This window comes from Camarhynchus parvulus, chromosome 1 (assembly GCF_901933205.1).
Source record: "Camarhynchus parvulus chromosome 1, STF_HiC, whole genome shotgun sequence".
In the NCBI taxonomy this organism is placed as follows: Eukaryota; Metazoa; Chordata; class Aves; order Passeriformes; family Thraupidae; genus Camarhynchus; species Camarhynchus parvulus.
In genome coordinates this window covers 31,027,996-31,048,672 of record NC_044571.1, presented here as the reverse complement: position 1 = coordinate 31,048,672, position 20,677 = coordinate 31,027,996, and the positions used below count along the sequence as shown (strand labels likewise).

Here is a 20,677-nt window from a genome sequence, read left to right as displayed (position 1 = left end):
TTTGGTTCCTCTGCGATGAATTATAAATTTTGCCAAGCTTGCCAGAGCTGCTGCAGACTTTTCATGAACGCTGCCATGTTAATCTGCTGGCAGCATTTGCCTCCACAGAATAGGATTGACCTTTTGCTGGTTTGCTCTTCAGTCTTTGCCTAATACAACTCTTTGGATGGGGTGGGGAAACATGGTTCTTGTTCTTGTGTTAAGCACCAGGTCTGGGAATGGAAACTGTAGCCTCTCAAGTTTAATAGGACTACAAAGCCTATCCCTGAGCTAGTATGCCACTTTACTAATATTATTTTTCCCCCTCCTTCAATCACTTCAAGTGGTGATTCATGGCTTTGGCACAGTTACCAGCTGCTAAGCAAAGATGAAATCCATAATGTTTTGAAAATCTGCCTTAAAGACTCCATTCCACTTGGACATGCCCAGAGTGTCCTATCCCCAGCTGCACCTGTCCAGGCTGTGCCTCACATGACACAGAGCTAAGCAATAAAGACAGCCAAGGGGCAGGGAAATGAAAGTTTATTTTCTCATTGCAGGTACCAGTAAATACGTTTTGAAACTGTTCTTCCTGTCTTATCAGCCTGCTGGGGGCCACATCCCTATTTCCAAACAAGTTCGATGACTTACAGGCATCCTGCTCAGCACCAGAGTATGGATGTAACCCTTCTGGCTCGGCAAAAATGCTGCTGACAAATTGCAAAAACTTGAGAAAACCTGACTTGTGGCTGCAGTTACATTGTATTTCACCGAAAGGTGTGAAAAGATCCCTTGAATCGATCCCCGAAGATCTAACAGGAGTGGGAGGAGTTTCCACTTGATTCTAGAAGCAGGATTTCTTCTCTTGGGACTTTCTGGACTTTCTTGGGACTTCTCTTGTGCCTGCTGGGTTTCTGGGGAGATGTAGTTTGATGTGTATCACCCATCAGATTGTCAGAAGACACAGTGGCATGGCTCACTAGAGGGTTTTTCCTTAGTGTTGACTTTCTACAGTGGGCAGAGAACCTGTGGGAAGGGCTGGAAGGTCTCAGCAGCTCAGTGGGAGTTTTCTCATGGCACGAACATATTGTTTTTAGTGTTAGGAAAATGGTATGACAACTCTGGTATTTTTCACTGTTTCCAGGAGGTCATACTATTTCCATGCTCTCATATACAAAACTATCCATGCCACTGGCTACAGGCTTTAAAGAGTGCAGCCACTCTCCAGTCCCATGGGCTGGCATCATTTTTCCTCTCTCCTCTGCAAAGGGGTTGTTAGGACAGTGTCACACAGTCTTGCAAGTTCAAATTCAGAGGATACCCAAACCTTAGGTTTTAGAATGACTTATAGCTTAAACTCTTTTTAAACACCCAGGGCCCACAGGAGTTCCTCTGCTCCTATCCCTAATCACTCCCACTAGCAGGAGGGTATGACCAGTTTGAATTTCAAGCTGCCCAGCTTCGATGCTGAGGCCTGCACTATGTTGTATCTTTGTCTGCAAAACTCAGGAGCTTCTCTCACTATCTGAGCCATTTCCCATGGCCAAGTTGTGTAGACAGCATTCATGTCTTTTCCTCCCATGTCAGCCAAAGCCAGTCTTTCCATCTCACACAGCCACTACATGGCAGTGCTGCTCAAGACACGTCTCGTTTCCCACTCTTGGCTCAGGCCACCACAGATGCTCATGGGGTTGTGCAATAGAACAGGTTAGAAAACTGATCCAGACAAAAAATAACAATTTTCCTTCATTTTTTGGTTTTTTTTCCCTTCAGTGTTATTTCTAAGCTAGATCCCTTTTCTGAGCTGCTTCCCCAGGAAGAGGGTGTCACATCACAGGGTGCAATGTGGGAATCTGAACCGCACTGGGGGACGAGTGGAGACCTTTGCTGCTGACATAAGATCATGTCCACCAGCAAGCCTGACATTGCTTCCACTCCCTTCTGGAGCTGAAGAGAACTCCTGGAGAAAGGTGCATGGTGGCTGTGGTAGCCAGAAGGCATTGAAGGGGACATGGGCCTCATGGATATTGAAGAGACCACAAGAAAGCAAATATGATCTTTGAGGATGCTAAAAGCCCCTAATATGGGAAGCGGGGTTCATAGCACTGTTGTATTTCCCTAAAATCCCTAATTTTGAGAGGAAGAAGTGCTGGATAATTTATCTTCCAGTCTTGAGGAAAGCTGCCCTCAGGAGGGAGGAGGAGAGGTGCCTTGTCTTGACCCATTTGCTGTGCTAATTGAGCCAGGAGACGCTGTGTGGAACTGCAGCCTCAAGTGCCAGTCTTCAGGTTCCATCTTGATGCATTCAGTTGCTGAAAGCTTTGAAAAGGTGATCACTTCTAGATAAGAAAGTGGGTTCAGATGACAGGCAGGGACACAGAAAGAAATGTACAAGTGTGTTTCAGTGAGATCATTCTACTTTTTCAATTACCCTCTCATTTAAAGTCCTTTAATAAACATCCTTCTTCACTGAGGTGCAATGCAGATTGCATGGGGCACTTCAGTCTTCGTCTGGTGGTCACACATTCTCTAAATGAGACTATTGATTTCTTTCTTACACAGGCTGGAAATACAACTGTGTTGGACTGCTTATTTGTGTGACCCCCAGAGCTGGTAATTGCCCCATTTCTAAATGATGGGGGAATAAGATCCAGTCACAAGTTTATTCTTCCTCCCTGGAGAAACAGATCTATTGCCTGCAATGAAAGGCAGTTAGCAACTATCCAGCAATTTTAATTCCAGTCTATATTGCTCCCTTCTCCTGGAGAAAGTGAGCTGTTGTAATTAAAGGTAGTTAGCAGTTCCCTAGCAAGTATAAACACTTGCAGCCACTAATTACAGTCTGCTCTCCTGTTCCCCACCTTGCCACAGGACTGGGCTGCTCAGTTTAGGGGGAAATATCTGCCCTCACTGCTTGTTAACAGTTTGTGATCCCATTCAAACTCATTCAGGAACTCACAGCTATAGAAACTTTTTTTTTTTGTGATTTGTTATGTTTCTAAAATGCTGGTATTATGTTTTTAACAATGTAAGCAAAGGGGTGGTATTTAGTATCATATAATGCCTGCATGACTATTTTTTTTAATAGCTACATTTTGATTGTGCTATTTAATTTGCATTTTATTTTACATCGTTAACAACTTTACTAAGGCCAACTCATCATCCATCAAGAAATCTGAGAATATGTTCTACAGTCTTTATTATTCCTGGAAGTTACTATGCTGGTTATAGAAATTTGGGATAAGAAATAATTTTGATATTGCTGACAGAATTTAAGTATCTCCAAGACTTAGCACTAAAAAGTGCTTTATGGGAAGCTTAATATTCTCTTTATAAGTGGTAGAATGTGTTCACTAGCAAGGAACATAATCCTGAATTTTCAGTTCTTAGAATCAGTGGGGTTACTAAATGGAGGAAGATTCTCCTCAATATGAACATGGATATTGCAGGCCAACTCACCACAAAGTAACTTAAATGCTGAGTAGGAAGCAGGGAAGGGAAGAAACCAATCACTCAGATGTCTCAGGTACTTGAGCTAGAGAATCCAACCACAGTAAATGAGTATGAATTATGCTGTTTCACTACATCAAGAATTGCAAATTACAGGACAGTGGCTGGTTAGACTTCTTTGATCCCCAGCTGAGTTGGTTCAGATACATTTAGGACAGAGTTTCATTGATCTGTCTATAGTCTATTAATCATTCATGGAAGATTCTAGCTGCACCCCAAGACTACTGAGACAAAACAAGTTTTCAGCCAGGAGTAATTATGGTCGGGTTCTCAACCTCCAGAGATTTCATCTCCTTTCTCCATCCTTTATTGCAATGAGCCAGAGCTTGGGAACATATTTAGGTTTCAGTGTGTGTTAAACGAGCTACCAAAATTAGCTTGAAGTGTGACAAGTTGCAATCTGTTGTTGAAGGGAAATCAGAGAGGAAATTAAATACTTTTATTGTAATTGGGACTGAACAGTGAGCTAGCTCATTGTAATTGGGACTGAGCAGTGAGCAGAACGGCTTGAATACAGCTATTGAGATGGAGATACAGGAGTGTTAAGAGTGTTCCCCAGAAATCCCTCTTTTTTTAATTTGTTGCAAAAGGATTGCTTCATAAACTGCTGGGCTCACAGGCATTTTTGGATAAGAAACAAATGAAAACTACTGAAGTATGTTTTGCTGGGCTTGGAAGACTATCTTGGAGGCACTGCAGGCTGACTGTAGATGCATTTTCCTATACCTCACCCACAGCAACCTTTGGCAAATAAAAGCCAATAAATTGGCTGTTGGCAGATTCAGGCATTTTGCTTTCCATCTTGCCTGTCCTGTGGATTAAGTGCTATTTTTGTGAAGAGCTCAGTTACAGTGGTTGTATGGAGTTAACAGGAGCTACAGCAGAGAGTTCCCTGAGATGGCACAGGTGTACACGTGGTGAGAATTTGAACCATTTCTTTGGGGACAGTGAAGCAACACATGCTGCCTGTGCATGAGTAAATTGCACAGCTTCCAGACCATCTTGTTTGTCTTCCTTGGGTGGTAGGTGCTGCCCTAGAGCTGTGCAGTGAACCATTTATGCTCTAAGTCAGCAGCTCTCATATTAGCAACCACCCAGAGTGCTGGATGTCACCCTGTATTGGACTGCAGTTAATGAGCTGCACACTTTTTCCAAGTCAGGGTTAAGGAAAGATGTCATTACTATATACTGCCATTTGGGAACCAAACCAGGAAAAACACTCTTATATCTGTCTTCTTTCACATTTCACTCTTCACATGTCTTCCATGTTGATTCTGTTTTAATTTCCAAAGGTTTTGTTTGTTTTTAGCTTATATGCAGTTTATTCTAAAGCCAGTGAAGCCAGGAAGAAATTTTTGTGAAGGGCACAACCTGATTGCATGCCACAGTTTGGGTGATGAGACTCCACAGAGTGTTTTTTTTTTCTGCTTCAAACCTGGGTGCTTCTTGTGGACCCAGAGCAAAACTTCTCTTATTGTGAACAACAAGCAGAGTTTTCCTCCTTCCACACTAAGGTGAGTTTATAAACACCTTCTTGTGCTGGAAGTTAGACCTGTGCCTGTGAGGCAGAGCAGCCCTGCAGCCTCCCAGCTCCTCTCCCTCCCTGTCCAGGTGTTTCTAGGCTGTGTTCCAGCCAGCAGCCCTGCTCTGGACAGGCTCAGTTCATCCTGAGGGTATCTTTCACTCCAAGGCATGTTCTCCCAATGCGTTGAGCATCTTTCTCCCATGTCTTGAAACCCTGTCCAGTTTTCAGTGTTCTCCTTGAAGAGTGCAGAGCTGCTCATCAGGGCTGAAAACAGAGGTAATGGGAACCTGCTGCACCCACAGACTTGCTGTGGTTAAATGCCCATGAGTATCTTGTGGCCACAGGAAGTTGCCTGAGCAGATCAGGTCAGGCAATTTATCGTAGGTGATTCCTGACATGCCTTCTCTCACTGCATCATTCTGTACTCCCCACTGCTCCTAGGGGCTTTGCTTGAGGATTGATTTCCAGTGTGGATTTCTGAGGGATTTAAAATCACTTGTAAACTGCAGCTTGAGTGTTTCTCTGTAAATTTGCAATATAAAGGTATGAATGTGATTTTCACTGTCTGGTTCATATTTATTTAAGATTTACAGACTGTAAGACTTAAAAGGGTCTTCCTTTCTTCCCATTTTGGAGTTGGTTATCATCAGAGCCACATCTTTTAAGAAACTGTAAAACTCCTTCTGGATTTCATGATTTCTCGGAGGCCTTTCAACACCTCAGTATTAATTTTTCACCCTGGAGTTTTATTATTATATTCTTGGCATACATTGTTCTTTCTACTCTGCTTTGCCCATTAATCCTTATTAATCTGCAGGGGCAACACAGTCTAGTGACTTGAACATGGCACCTGGGAGTGAAAGACCCAAGTGCTAATCCTGACTTTGCAGCTGACTTGCTGTGCGGCTTCAAACAAACCACATCTCAGTCACAGTCTCCCTGTCAGTTCTAGAGAGATAATAATTCTTGCTTAGCTCTACCTAAATACCTCTCAGGGGCATTGTATTAAGTAGTTACTACTTGTAAAGTGATTTGGATCTCTAAATTGCTGTATAATCAGCATGGGTATTAACCATACAGAGAATTTTATAAATCTGTAAATGCTGAGTCTTGTGTCCTGCATCTGCTCAGATTTTTCCTGCAGTCTGGCCCCAAAAACCATGCAAGGTTCCAACACAGACGAGCCAACTTTAATCTTTTCCAGTGCAGATGAGTAGAAGAAAAATCCTTGTTATTTTACATTAATAAAATGGTTAATTTCCAATTCCAGTGTTAGGAAGGTCGCAGTCATGGCAAACAAAGCAGCGGTCACGTTGGAAAACCCCTTCTGTCTCAACAGAAGTAGTCTCCTTATCCAGGAAAAAGTAACTTGGTGGAAGTGCTGCTTGCACTTAGGCTATTGCAGACAAGAATTGTCAGTGTTGTGCCACGGGCTTTAAAAGATTTATTGGGAAGTCTGAAAGCTCAGAAATTAAAGTAGATTTTTTTTGAGAAGTCCAAATACATGAAAATAGGGGAGAGACAAGCCTAAATTCCCCCAATAGTGGTAACACTTCCCAGGGATGTGCTATGTCAATCAACTGTGATGCATTTCCTACTACCCAAGTATCTGCTTGGATTGTGCAAGGAAATTAAAAAAAAAGACAGGGGTAACATCCTAGGCTGATTGAAACCAGTGGTTAAACTCTCACTGACTTCAGAGGAGGCAGTTTTCATCCTAGGTGCAGGAGAAATTGTAGCAATGGTTCCTCAGTCTCTTTTTCTTAAATGGTACTTTTGATGGATTGGCTTCTCAATCTTTTTACTCTTTTCTCATCATGTTCTAATATAGCTTCTATTCCCTTTATAATGTCTTTCTCCCCACAATTTATTTTCTTCATTAATTTTTTTCCCTTAATCCCTTTCCCCTTTTGTGTTCATTTTGTTTTCTGACATGCTCTCAGCTGCCTCTCTCTGTTTCTGTTGTCTCCCTGTGCACCACATCTCCCTCACACAGCTCCCCATTCTGGCATCACCCCTGCCTGGGCTCAGTGGCCAAGGGGAGAGAAGTGAGCTTGTCCTTCTGCCTTGCAGGGAGCAAGAGGCAGCTCCTGGGGAGGCTGTGAGACTGTGAGTGTGTGCATGCCTGAGTGTGTGCACACGTGTGAGAGAGACACAGCCTTTAACAGCGGGGATGTTACAAACAGCACTGATTATTAGTAACTGCTCGTTGTTTAACCCTTCTCTTGCAGGCATGCTGGAATGCACTTGCCTGAAGGCAAACAGAGCTCAGTGGCCAGGCTTGAGCAGGACCAAGACTCAGGCACAGTGTCTGGCTGCAGCAAGGGCTCTCTGCAGCAGGAGGAAAAGTGCACAGTCTGGAAGGCTTATGAGAGACAGGGACAAGCAAAATCCAGCCTGGAAATGTTGGATCTAATCCTTCCTTATGGCTCAAGTTAGCCAACACTGCTGAATTGATTGCAGTAGGATACGTTCCCACGCCAGTCAAAACAGATGTTCATGCAGTAATTCTTCTTCACAAGGGGAAAAAGTTCTAAGAAAATATTTCAAGAAGATGGGGTTAAGAATGTTACATCAGATACAGAAAGAAGTCTTGGAAAAAAAGTGATATGAGTGGAAAAGGGCAGGCTTTGGAGATTTACCAAGCTAAAACTTAGCTTAGACACAGCATCCACATGAAGAGACAAGGAAGATGCCCTTACACTTTAAATTTCATTTCCTATCTATTTTGGAGTTTTTCTACTAAGAAGCAGGTAGATCAAAGTGCCATGTTCAAATGTCCCCAAATTTTGTGCATGTCCAAGATCCAAGCAGGTCTCTAACTTTTTTCACTGTCATTTATAGTGGTGGCATTCAAATTTAGAGCTTGATCCTGCTTGCCAGCCATAGAATCTGATTTTGTAAGATAGGCAGTGATGTGAGCCAAGTTGGCAGGACAAGACTGAGCTCTTATTTTGTTTCATCTGACAGTTTCAGTGAGGCAATCTCAGTCTTCTTGTCATGCCTTGTGGAAGTGCAAATTTAGATGTCACGGAGATTTTAAAATCAGAGCTGGCAAACCACAAAAAACCTTGGCTCAGCTGGCTTAAATCTTACTCTGGATTCTAGTTAAGTTGGATACCAAAATAATTGCTTCTCTAATACACAGGAAATAATGGACTTACCCAAGTTAAGTAAGGCTGTTACAGTGCCTATTCCTCCAGTCTAAAAACACACTCACATTATAGTGACAGGGGGCTGAACAAAGCATTTGGATTAAGTAAAAAAACCACCTGAGGTCCCAGCCATTCCTTTACCCAAAACTTAATTTCTTCCACTTTCGCTTATCTCTGATTTGTATGGTTTTGGTTGCAGTCAGACTTGTGTGTAGCCAGACTTCATGAAATAAATTTTCTGTGCTCAGTGGAGTGAAAAACTTCTCATCAGAAAGATATTTTCCTCCAAGTTTGTCGAGGCTTTTTTTTTTTTTTTTGAGAGAAATTCATTTGCAGAAATGATGCAGGCTCTGTGCTTTTTCTCTAGACCTGAGCATTCTCATCTCCTTTTTCACTCATTTTCCTTTCTGATCAAGGATCAAGTATTGCCTGATGAAGAGGTGAATAAAAGGGAATACAACACTAAAATTACATAATGTGGGTAAAATATTTGGACATGGCATGCGTGAACACAATTAGCACTGTCTAAAAATGGTTCTAATAATGCACAGGGCTATGCAGTGTTGTGTTGCAATTTGCCCAATAAAACTCTTCTCTCTAGATATTCCTGCCTTGGTCCTCTGCTCAGTTAATCTTTCACTTTGGAAAGTGCTCTCCTAACAGGTCTTACAGAAAGAAAGCTTTGCTCCTTTATCAATTTGTTTCAGAATTCATTACAGATGGCTTCAAATTAGCTGAAATATTAAATTTCATATGCAGAAGTACTGTTTATAATGACTCTACTAAGAATCATTCCTTCTGGGAGAAGGTAGATGTGTGACTGTTCATTTTCAGGATGATTTTCCTCTTTTTGTTGATTGCCACTCCATATCCAGAAGTGAGAGGGGAAAGTCCCACACCGATTGCCATTGAGCACATAGATGGACTTTTGTCCTGTTGCAGTGTTGTGACAGATTTGGCTTGTCCTAAATGCCTGTGCTGCAGACAGTCCTACAAAAAGGATGCATTTCCAGCAATGCACCCTGGTAACCCTCAACACGTACATGACGGGCACAAAATGTAGGCATGTGTATTCCAATGGGAGCTACAAGTGTAACTCGAATCGGCATCAGTTTTTATGGCTTGACGATGACCAGGGTGATGCTGAAGCACGGACAAGTCCCCCCAGGGCCAGCAGCCCACCCCAACTGTCCCTGGGCTGCCATGGGTGGGAGGCAACCCCAAGATGCCCAGGAAGGCACCCGGCTGGGTGGGCTTCCAGCACCCTATGGGGCTCCAGTGGTGAGTCAGATCAGGCTGACAAGACTTTTATTTTACTGTGCTAAAGCTGTGAACTTTCTGAGGCTGCTCTTCCCCTGAGGTCTCCTGTGAAATGACAAGGCTTTCTGTTGGTCTTGGCTTGCCTGCGGCGGGGCTGGTTTCACTTACACCACTCACACCCTGCAGGACCAGTCTGTCCTTCTCCTCTCCTGAGGAAGGTGGCCACTTGCAGGCAAATGCTGCCTGATCTCTTCCTTCAGTGCGAACACATGAGCAAAATGAAGGAACTTGAGAGGATTGATTGCTGCCTCCCTGTGCACCCTGCAAGGGGGGGCGTCTTAAACCCCTGCAGTTACCTGTCGCCACAGGAGAGTAGTCATACTATTTTTTCTTTGAAAAGAAAAATTTTGTGTCTTCCCTTTTGAGATCAGCCAGGGCTAGAGTGCAGAGCCATGTCCCTGGGAGTGTGTTCTGATCGCTTCTTCAACTTCTGTTTATACAATTTTACAAAATTTTGGCAGGAATCAAGAGCACATACCAGGGTGTTGGCTTTTATGAATCTCGTGGGATGTGAAAGTCAAGCTGACTCGATGAACTTTGGTTACATATTCCAGACAAGCACAATGACTCTATTTATTCAGACTTGGCAGCCAGAATGCAGATTGACTCTGTGGGTAATAAATTTTCACAGCCACAAAACTTCAGCGGCAACCAACCTGATCCTGTGCAAAAAAAATGCATATGAGGAAGCAGACTTGGGTTGCAAAAATATGTTAGATTATTATTCCATGTATGCGTAGCAGTCAGTTAATTTATTTGGCTATTGATTGACACGAATTGCACAAATGATGCCAGGGATCTTTCTCCCTTTAAAGGAATTATTTTCTATTACAAAATGTTCATGATGTAAAAGGACAAGTGAGGGGGGGAAAAAGAGAATTGTTCACATTACAATTGACAATCTCCTTTTAATATTTCACCCAAGACTGATTTAAGTTATCCAGTGACCTCTACGGAGAAGAGCAGGGTATTATAATGGGGACTGTTTCATGTGCTATGCCACACTTCAAAGAGCCAAAAGGCAATAACCACTACAATTCAGTAGTCTGAACAATCTTAAGTACAATTTTGACATCTTCATGCTACAAAGCTTCAGATGCTTTCTGGGAGAGATGATGATGAAATTATTACTCTATGTGTTATAAATCAGAATGAATTGGCTCTTTAACTTGCAGATTTATGTTAACTACCTTGGTATCTGCTAATTGCATGCTCTTCAGATATTGATTGAGGATTAAAAAGTATATTTTCTTCAATCTGTGTGGTGTAAAATATGCCAACAGGAAATTTTCTCTCTGCATATTAGATCCTATGATCACTGCCTGTAAAATTGAAACGATCAGTTTAAATGGATAAACTATGCTCATTAAAGAGGAAAAATACATTTATGTAATTAAAATTACGAGACTAATATGTGTGGATAATATAATTACTGTGGGTGCACATGTACTCAGCTCAAACTCAGCCTCTTTGGCTTCTCCTGGGTCTGTGAATCTCAATACCTTAATTGCTGGTGTTGAGGGAAGGGCTGGGAATGCTTTGCCCACTGCAGTCTCAAAGCTTTTAATCATGCCTCTGTCTTACATTTGGCCTCCCTCATCCATGGCTCACATTCCTTGGTTTGGTCACAGCACTCCAAACGCCAGCCCTGGGAGCACAGAAGCACCTGTCCCCCTTTGCACCACTTCCCATTCGCTGCTTGGCAATTTCAGACTTCAATGCAAAATCTCCTCCAAAGTTTTCAAAGTTTTTCTCCCGAACTTCCCCATTTAGAAATCAGCAAAATTAAAAGCTTCCAAGCTTATGTACAGCTCACCTTCAGCTCTTTGAGAAACTGGACTTCTTGAATGAGTCTGCTCAAAGGTTAATTTATTCCATGAGGAATATCTGGGAATCTCTCATGTACTGTTCCTATCCATTAATCTCTGATTTTTTTTTTTCTTTCCTGTTTCTGAGCTCAGGAGATATGAGATTAAAGAGCCTCTGAGTTAGGAAGTAAAAGGAAACGAGTTCTGCTGACATTTAAACACAGGTCCATCTGAGCAGTTATTGGAAGAGAGAGTCTGTGTTACTCTTTTTTGTGTCTATTTCCTGCAAGGTGGATAGAAAGGCAGTGTTTTGTTTTTTCAGCAGGTATATTTATTTAGGATTGTTCATTAAGCAAACCTGCAGGTCTCAGCTAAGATTCTACAAAGCATTTCACACAGCAGGAGCCAGCCTGTGGCCTCTGGGAGATTTTTGTCTGTAGAGCCAAGCTAGGAAAAAAATTGGGACTAGAAAAGGGGACCAAATAAATAAATAATTTCCAAAGGCTGTTCATGCCAGGGCCTGTGATGATTAGAAGTGAGTCGTGGGATCTCAGCCCTGCTCTTTGCCGTGTGGGTGGTGAGCCCTGTCCTGGCTCTGCAGAGCTCGCTGGAGCACTGAGGTGACAGACCCAGCCGGTATCAGCTGCATCTTGGAGCCCTGGTGACTGAGCGGAGCCCTGGCACAGCACATGAACACACAGAAGATGTCAATAATTACAAGTCATAGTGCTAAACCAGAGGCCCACGTGTGCCTGCCAGATCAGCAGGACTTTTCCACAATCCCTTCTCTGCCTAAACCTACTCATGTTGTTTATGCACAATAAACACTTTCACATGTCCTTCTCTGATTGCTATGAAGCAAACCAGCATTTTTTCTCTCTGGCTCTCCCAGCCAGTTTCACTCTGACATCCCTCACCCAGGATCCTGTCTCCCTGCCTGAAGGACATCTCTCGTGGCCAGCAGCTCGTGCCTCCCCTATCACCCAGCCCCTGGCTGCAATGTCATGGCACCCTGGTCTGCTTTCATTACTCTTCAGACATCCCTTCTATCCCTCACTTTACTTTGTCCTATGCTGTCTGTGAGCTGTATTTTAAACTACCTAGACAAGCAGGAAGAGTAATTAAATGTGAAGTGTTTCAGCATGAAATATGTTAAACAAAAAGAAACTGAATAAATATGTAAATAATAGAATTTATGTGCTGCATCTTAACACCAAGAAGTTCTGCTCAAAATAGATGAAACAATGGCTTAGTATAAATATTAAAAAGTTTTGATTTACCTGCTGTGTGGAATATATTGTAAAACAGAGACATCTAATAACAAGAGTTAAAGAAAATCATGCCTATCATATGAACCTAGAATTATTTGTCTAAGTTTCTGAATTTCAAAAGTCTGCACATCCATTCAGCCTACCCATCTAGATACTCCAGTTACCCATGACTGAAATAATTACATTTGAAGCTCACATGGCTTTGCCCCAGCCAGCAAAAGTACCATGCATCTGCTTGCTCACTCCCTCTGCCCCAGTGGGATGGGGAGGAGAGGCAGGAGAAAAAAAAAGTTTGTGAGTTGATATAAGAACAGTTAAACAGTTGAAACTAAATAAATAAAATAAAGATATTGTAAGAATAATAATTGCAATAAAAAGGGAGACAACAAAAAGAGAGAAATAAATTCCAAAGAAGGACAAGTGATACAAAATATGATTGCTCAGCATCCACTGACTGATGCCCAGCCCATTCCCAAGCAGTGACTGGTGCCTCCCAGCAAACTCCCCCCAGTTTATGTACTGGAAATGATGTTTTGTGGAAGGGAAATCCTTTTGGCCAGTTTGGGGCAGCTGTCCTGGCCACAGGCTCCCCCAGCTTTTGGTGCACTGGTGAAGCAGGAGACACTGAAAAGTCCTTGACTTGAGGTAAGCTCAGCAACAACTAAGACATCAGGGACTTACCAATGCTGTTCTCACACTGAATCAAACCACAGCACTGTACCAGCTACTAGGAAGAAAATTGACTCTATCCCAGCCAATACCAGGACAGAAAACCACATTGTATCTGTGAGATGCAGCCAGGAGCAGTACTGTCCTCATATACTCTGGTGAAGGCATGGGTTGTGCATTTTTGGGAAAGAAGGACAGGAAGGGGGTCTTGGCCTCTCATTCCCAACCAAATCATCCACGCCAGGATACTGAGAAGAACAGAGCATAGCACTGCCTGGCAACAAGGCACTCAACTGGTCATGGGAAAGTCAAGCTCCAGCCCTATTCTACTGAATCCTTAATTATTTAGACAAAACACAACAATATTTTAAGGAAAAATTGGGTGACACCTCCTACAGCCAACAAAACCCAGCTCCCCTGACCCCCTGACACATGGAGAACATTGGATGGTATATCTGCTGCCAGTCAGGTAGTTTAGGGTGTCTAAAACACAGTTGCTGTAATCACTGTGTTACAGAGTGAATCAAATGCACAGCCAAGGCTTTTTCTCAGTTTTCTTTAGCTTTCTTAGCAGGCATGGGCCACGCAGAGTCAGGACCAAAAATGCTCAGAGGAGAGGCCAGGGCTGGGGGGATGCCAGAGGCAGGTAAGAGATAAGCAGCCCAGCAGCTAATCCCCAGGGCCAGCTCATGATTGCAAAGTTGGCCTGAACCCTCAATCCAGAATTCCTGTTTCTCCCCTCCTTGGCCACTCTTTAAAACAAGACAAATTCAAATCAGAAGGAAGCTGATACAAAAACCTTCTGGGTCGCATCAAGGTAATAAATCAAGAGCACTGCAGCCTTTTCCTGACCAATCCAGCAGTTAGCACATGCAGGCTGGCTCTGAGCAGCAACATCTGTTACTCCACTTCCAGTACTGCCATGTATTTTGATAACCTTTCTGTATGTTTAGAAAAAGCATTAGCAAAATATTTGCAGTAGCTCAGTCTCGACATGAAACATGCTTCAAGTGACACGTTACTTGTCTGGTTCTTACCTGGTCATTCTCCTCTTCATCACTGCTTAACTTGAGGTCATCTTCTAGCATCCTGGAAAGCAAGCAGAATGAATTGTAACTTATCAAAATGCTTTAGATTGGATATTTTCTCAGAGCTACTGTAAATATTTAATAATGTAAATAGAAAGAAAATATATTTTATCCCAGGAACTTTGTAGCTGTGACACTGTATCTTATCCAGTTGCTATCAGCTAACTTTTTAATTAATTTCCTACTATTGCTGCCTATATGAAAATGTTTGTTAGAGTAATAATGGATTTTGCAAAGATTCTTGTTATTACAATCATTGACAAACAATTTTATATTCTAAAAAGAATATTTTTGATGCTGACAGGTCAGTACCCTGAGAGCAGATTTTTGTCCATTTGGCTTTGAGCTTACAAAACAGAAGTAGATGTTTACACTGGCAATACTGCAGCACAAAATAAGGTTCAGTGATGTTTCCCAAAGACCACTTTTACTTTATTGTATGTTTGTTGTAAAATTGACATTGACTGAAACAATTAAAGCTAAAATATATTTTCTTAGTGCACAAGAGTATCCACAGGATTTCACTGTCATGTACATATAGAAAATAATGCATCTTTTCTAATGAGGGTTTCATCCTGCCTACCCATATCCTTTCCCCAACTTGATTAAACTGGTTCACAAAGAAGAGGAATCTGGTTTTATCTCCATAGATTTTTTTTTACAATCTAAGATTAAGCAACCAGGAGTTAAAGGAGTTGAAGACGTGCAAAGATTTCCTCCAGTGCTTGAAAGGTCTTAGAGAATAGGACCTATTTTTAAAAAGTGCCTTGGTAATAATAGTAATAATTCAGAAAGTTGCTAATTTTTCTTGCACTCTGGGAAAAAAGAATCTGTAATTTCATCTCAGCTCCAGAAGAAAGCCTGGTGAGCAATTCAAACACATCCTGTGCCGTGGGTGGTCCCTGGAGTGTAAGTATGGCAAGAAGACATATGTAGTAATTTCAAACCACCTCCTTGTACTTGTGCCTAGATCTTCCAAGAGCGTGCCTGCAGAGCATGACTCTTCCATGGGCTCCATGGTGTGCTGCGTCTGAAAAGAGCACCGAGCCCCAGCACGCCCTCCTCAGCTCCTCGTGTGCGCACAGCCCCTGCCTGCTGCTGCTGTCACAGCTGCTTCCCCATCTCCCCACGGCACCTTTCAGGGAATGGAGGTGGGTGAGAACAGGGCTGGGGGTTGGAGCACAAATTCTTGCTAGTTCCTCTCTTAAAGATTCTCCTCTTGCTTTTTTTCCCACATTTCCTTCTACTTGTGCCAATGTTTCTCCTCTGTAAAATCAACGTATCAAACTCAGCAAAATCTCTTGGCAGTGCAGACACCTCGAATATACAGGACACTCATTGAGTTGGAGGGACCTGACAATCTCCCAGAAGGACTTGCCTATGTTTTATCTCAAAGTATGTCCATTGTCAGGAAAAAGCTCTCTGCCATCTCCCAAATCAGCAAATCTTTGATGGCCATATCAATGCAGGCACCACAAGATCCATATTGGCCTTGGATCTCGTCACTTACAGGGATCCAAACAATCTTATAATTGCTCATTCTTTTAATTGGATCTGCTTAGGCCATGCCTCAGAAAGCAGTGCATGAAAATAGAAAGCTCAGATCTGGGATTTGGCACCTATGTGATGAAATCTGCACTGATAGTGATTTAACCAGAAAGTGGTATGCTTGTGTGAAAAGGAGAACTCCCAAGGTGTGACTTCCTGCTCTTCCTTGAGTGCATGAATTTCTGCTAGTGATGTGGTAGTTAAGTACATTTACTTTAGCTTTAGCAGTTTAGTTCTTCTCCTAAATGGAAGCTGAAAAATCAAAAGCATATAACGAAACATTCTAGATACCTCTGTGTATTTATCAGTGTCCTGGATTTTTGTATTAACATATTAAAAAGTATTTTGTGAGCTTGTCATTAGAAGCAACCAGGATATTTAGAAGCCTTTGGGCTGTGTGGCAGTGTGAGACAAGGGCTACAATCCAGTACCATCCACACACAAGGAATAGCAAACAGCAGCACTGATCCTTCAAACTCTCCTTGCTTGTACATCTTAGACCATCTTTATTTTCCCTGTCTGTTTTTAATTTCAGAAGTGTTGCTTTCCAAGAAAAGCACTGCCTGCCTGGGGCTCGTGGCCCCTTTTGGAACTACCATCAGACTACAAACGTGCTCCTAACACTGGGGATAGGAAAAATAACCAGGTCATCATAAAATGCTTGCTTGCTTGCTTTTTTCCCCCCTAGAGAGGGATCTGGCTGATACAAGGCTGTATCAGGTTGCCAGTACAGGTCTACCTTGTAAAGCAGGAGCAGTGCAGGTATAACCTCTGTGCCTGAAAGTCTTCACTGGTGCCCAGACAGCTTTCACTCTCAGGTAAGGGCCTCAGTCCCCATCCACAAAGCCACAGCCAGAGCAGGACACACTGTCACCTGCCTTGGGCTGAGGAGGGGATGTTTATGTTACAGGGATTCCATTTTGCACTAAGTGTCTTAAGTAAGGTATATAAATTTTAAGTATGGATGTTTTTGAGGAATATTTCTCCTTAACACCTCATTTCCATCATGAAAACAATGGTGGTTGAAAGAAAAATTCCACAACTGGACCACTTGAAGGCCCCTCTTGAAGAGAGTAAGAATAGAAGTAAAATACTCAAAGCTCACAAGAGGTGTTACATTAAATTGTAATTTATCTCAAAAGCACTTTGACACAAATTCAGCACAGAATGAGCTTTTGTACACCATGTTAGCAGAGCACTTCAGACCATGTTTAAAAGCACCCTTGTTTGGGATAGGATTTCTTTACATAGTCTGGCAAACTTAGCGTAAGGATGGAGAGACAAGCACAGACAAGCTCATGTGCAAACACAGCCTTTACACTTTTTTCAGAATGTGCAAAATTCAGGCCAGTAAGTGACATTATGCATGGGCTTTCAGATTTTTTAAAATGAACCTGGCTTTGAGGTATTTGGGCACTGGTAAAGAGATAAGTAGATACAATCTTGTAAACAAAGCCAGAGAAATGAAGTGGTACTCAAAGCAGCTCTGAAAAACACACAGCACCGCTTAGGGCTTCTGCACTTGAAAAGGGCACATACAGTCAGGAAGTCACTTTGCAGAACCTAATAATACATTTTAGTGAAATCTCTGTGAGGTTGTGGAGGCAGTGAGGGGTGGGCTCAGGCAGGAGTGCTCACTGCTCTTTAATTAATGCATTTGTTCCTTTCTCTACAAAGAATGTGACAGGTAGAGACACAATGAAAGGAAAAGAGGATGGGTTTGGGATATTGAGAAATGCCTCAGCAAGCCAGCTGGTTTCATTCTCCAGGAACAAGGGGTTGCAGCCTGGGGTGATGGGCCATTCAGTTACAGGGGAAAAGGGGGGGCTGTGCAGGCTTACTTACATGAAGAGGAAAATACAGAGTGGTCTGGAGGGCATTGATGTACAACATCTGCCAACGTCAACGTGACTGTGTTTCCAAATCTCCAACAGCTCTTTAGAAACCCTGACCTGTTTTAATCTGAGGGTTATTCACTGCACTGGTTCAGAAGGGTACTGGGGCTGGGGTAGCCTTGTGCTGCACTGCAGAGAGACCTGTGGGACTCCGCTCATCCCAACATGCCAAAGGGCCAGGGGTTGCTCCTGATCAAAATTACAGGGGATTTGGGATGGAGGCCATCACAGGCTGCCAGGGAACCACCTTGCTCAAATGGAATAGTTGAGACTTGCAACTCTGCTGTTTTGCTTGTCTGCCTTTTTTCCTGGTTTGTCACTGCAGGAAAGCTAAGTCCCAAGCAAGTGTTATCTTCAGCCCAGCCAGAGTGCAGGCAGCAGCAGGAAGACATCTACTTTCCCCTCTGGGAATTAACATTCAAGTAACAACAAGTTTCAAGTGTGAGGGCAGAGTCAGGCCTTATGTCAAAGATTTCTGACAGAGCTGGATGATTCTCCTTCTGAGAAGAAGGAGCTGCTGGGGAAGGAGATGTCAAAGCAGCAGTGTCTGGAGGAGGTCGTCCTCAAGAGCCAGCCAAGAATCTGTGGTCACTTTTGATGTATGGGGCCACTCTGAGGTGCTTCCAGCATAGCCCTACTTAGAAGGATATCTATTTTCTTCCACAGTGAACACATGCCTGAATCCTGGAATTATCCTTCACACCTGCTGGTGCACGTGAAAGAAGCAGCAGGCACCTCACCTTGTATTTCACTTTAACCTCTGATAAATGTCACATTCCTTGGCCTAATGTCTTCTTTCCTTCCCCCTGCAAATTATTTATTGAGGCATAAAACTCTCAAAAATTTCCTCTGTGGTTTGCTTTTTTTTTTTTTTTTTTGTTTTTTTTTTTTGTTTTTTTTTTTTTTTTTTTTTTTTTTTTTTTTGTTTTGTTTTTTTTTGTGATTAGAGAAAGGTTCCTTTTTGGCATCTCAAGAGAGGTTATACAAATGAGGGACAAAACTCTACGTCCCTCTGGTGGTCTAAGCTACTATACAAGATATGGTCTTTCTTCATTATAATGTTGATCATTATAATGACCAGAAAAAAAAAATCAAGAAGGGAAGGGAAAAATATTGATAGTAATTAAATAATTTACACTAATGCTTTAGGAGAGAACATGCCAATGGTTTGTGAGCCCAGGATACAAATACGTGTATATTGCACTTGTCATTTAAATAAACTCAGAAGCTGACGTCTTTGCAATCTGTAAAATAGCTCTTGAACGTGTGAATCTGATTAAGTGTATTGTTCCAGTTTAATTCTAGGCAGCATTTCAGTCAGAATACCGTGTGCATTATGGACTTCTATGACTTCTTCCCACTGTGTAGGAAAGGAACTTCAGTAGTGGAAAAATACTTTGATTTTAGCTGAAGCAAAGAGTTGCAATGAAATATCAAAGTCAAATAACTAAGTGCTTGCTCATTTGAGTTTAGGCTACCACAATGTTTTATTCTGAATGCTTTTGGAAAAAATATCTTATTTTCAATGTACCTTACTGGCATTTTATTTTCTTTCCCATAAATGCATACTGACCTTTCAAGAACTGGGCATTAGTTTTGATATTACCAGAAACCCAGAAAGAAAATAGATATTATTCTAAGTAGCAGTATGCTAGAAGACTTTCAGACTGACCCTAGATGTTTAAAGTCACAACTGATGCGCTGATATAGGAGAAGAAAAGTATTCCTTCACATTATAAAAAAAGCAAAACAAAACCTTCCCAGGGCCACAGCACAATGTAAGACCTTTAACTCTTGTCCCCAGCAAAATGAGAGAGAATGCCAGGTGGGAATCTGATGTTCCTACCCAGACTGTGCCCTTATGTTACTGGGATTGTTTCACCTACAACTGCTCACGTACATAATATGACTTAAGCTCCAATAAGACAAATGTACCTTCAGTTTCTGGCTGTCTTCCATTGCTTTCTAAAAGAGAAACGCTAGGAAAAATATGCCTGGTAAGAAGTACAGAGAATTAATAAGAAACAGATGAACATGCTTCCTTTCTTTAAAAAAAAAAAAAAAAAAAAAAAAAAAAAAAGATAAAGAAAAGCAAAATGAATGTTGTTGCTATAACCTTGGTTACTTGCACATAACAGATGGGCAGTTATATTCATTACTTACCTACAGCCAAAACAGGTATTTCAAATAGCTTTGTTTACTAATCCTAAATATTGGAGTGGCTGCTTTTATACAGTAGTAATTTTTAATTAATTAGATTCTGATTGCTGAAATTATTTTTCACTCTAGTGCTATAACTGATGCAAATGTTTCACTTTGGAAAAGCTCATGCATTTATATTATCTGAAAAGTGTAGTATTTATTTTTGTTTTATACAAAATAAAGTCAAAAGCTTATGGATTACAGTAAGCAATGAGATCAAGAGGATATTTTATAAGTGCTGTAACAGAGCTTTCAGCAGGATTGTAAGACCTCTGCAAGCACTGCTTGCAGCATCTAAAATTCACTCTGAATATATGATGTTTAAGTTGTAAAAATCCCCTAACAAACAGTTTGTGCAAGTTCTGCTACACTGAAACATGCAGGAAAACATGATTATATAGAATACCATCAAATCTAATTAAAAACAGAGGGAGAAAGCCAGTAAAATCAGGCTGGTGAAATATTAATGTACTTAATGCTGGAATGAAGCCTATATATCAATGTGAGATTTAATTCCAGAGCGTAGAATTTAAATGCCTGAAAAATGGACTCAGTCTATAGAAATAGAATTAGCAATTCCAATAAAAAATAGATACTCTGAAGGAAAAGTTTTCTGTCCTTGGCTTGAATCCATCTAGGCTGGTCTGCACTGCTCTTCAAAACCATTTAGACCAGCTAAATATTCTGCTAAATTCCCATTACACTGA

The 20,677-nt window shown here is 41.8% G+C and overlaps 1 protein-coding gene across 3 annotated transcripts in view; it reads right to left on the bottom strand.

The window, feature by feature from the left end:
- The window catches only part of AFF3 (AF4/FMR2 family member 3), a 321,693-nt gene that overhangs the window by 76,289 nt on the left and 224,727 nt on the right, over window positions 1-20,677 (bottom strand). For all 3 annotated transcript variants that reach the window (XM_030957367.1, XM_030957375.1, XM_030957383.1), the window contains one exon: window positions 14,275-14,326. In XM_030957367.1, the coding sequence (XP_030813227.1) occupies window positions 14,275-14,326 (52 nt within the window). The remainder of the gene's footprint in view (window positions 1-14,274; window positions 14,327-20,677) is intronic.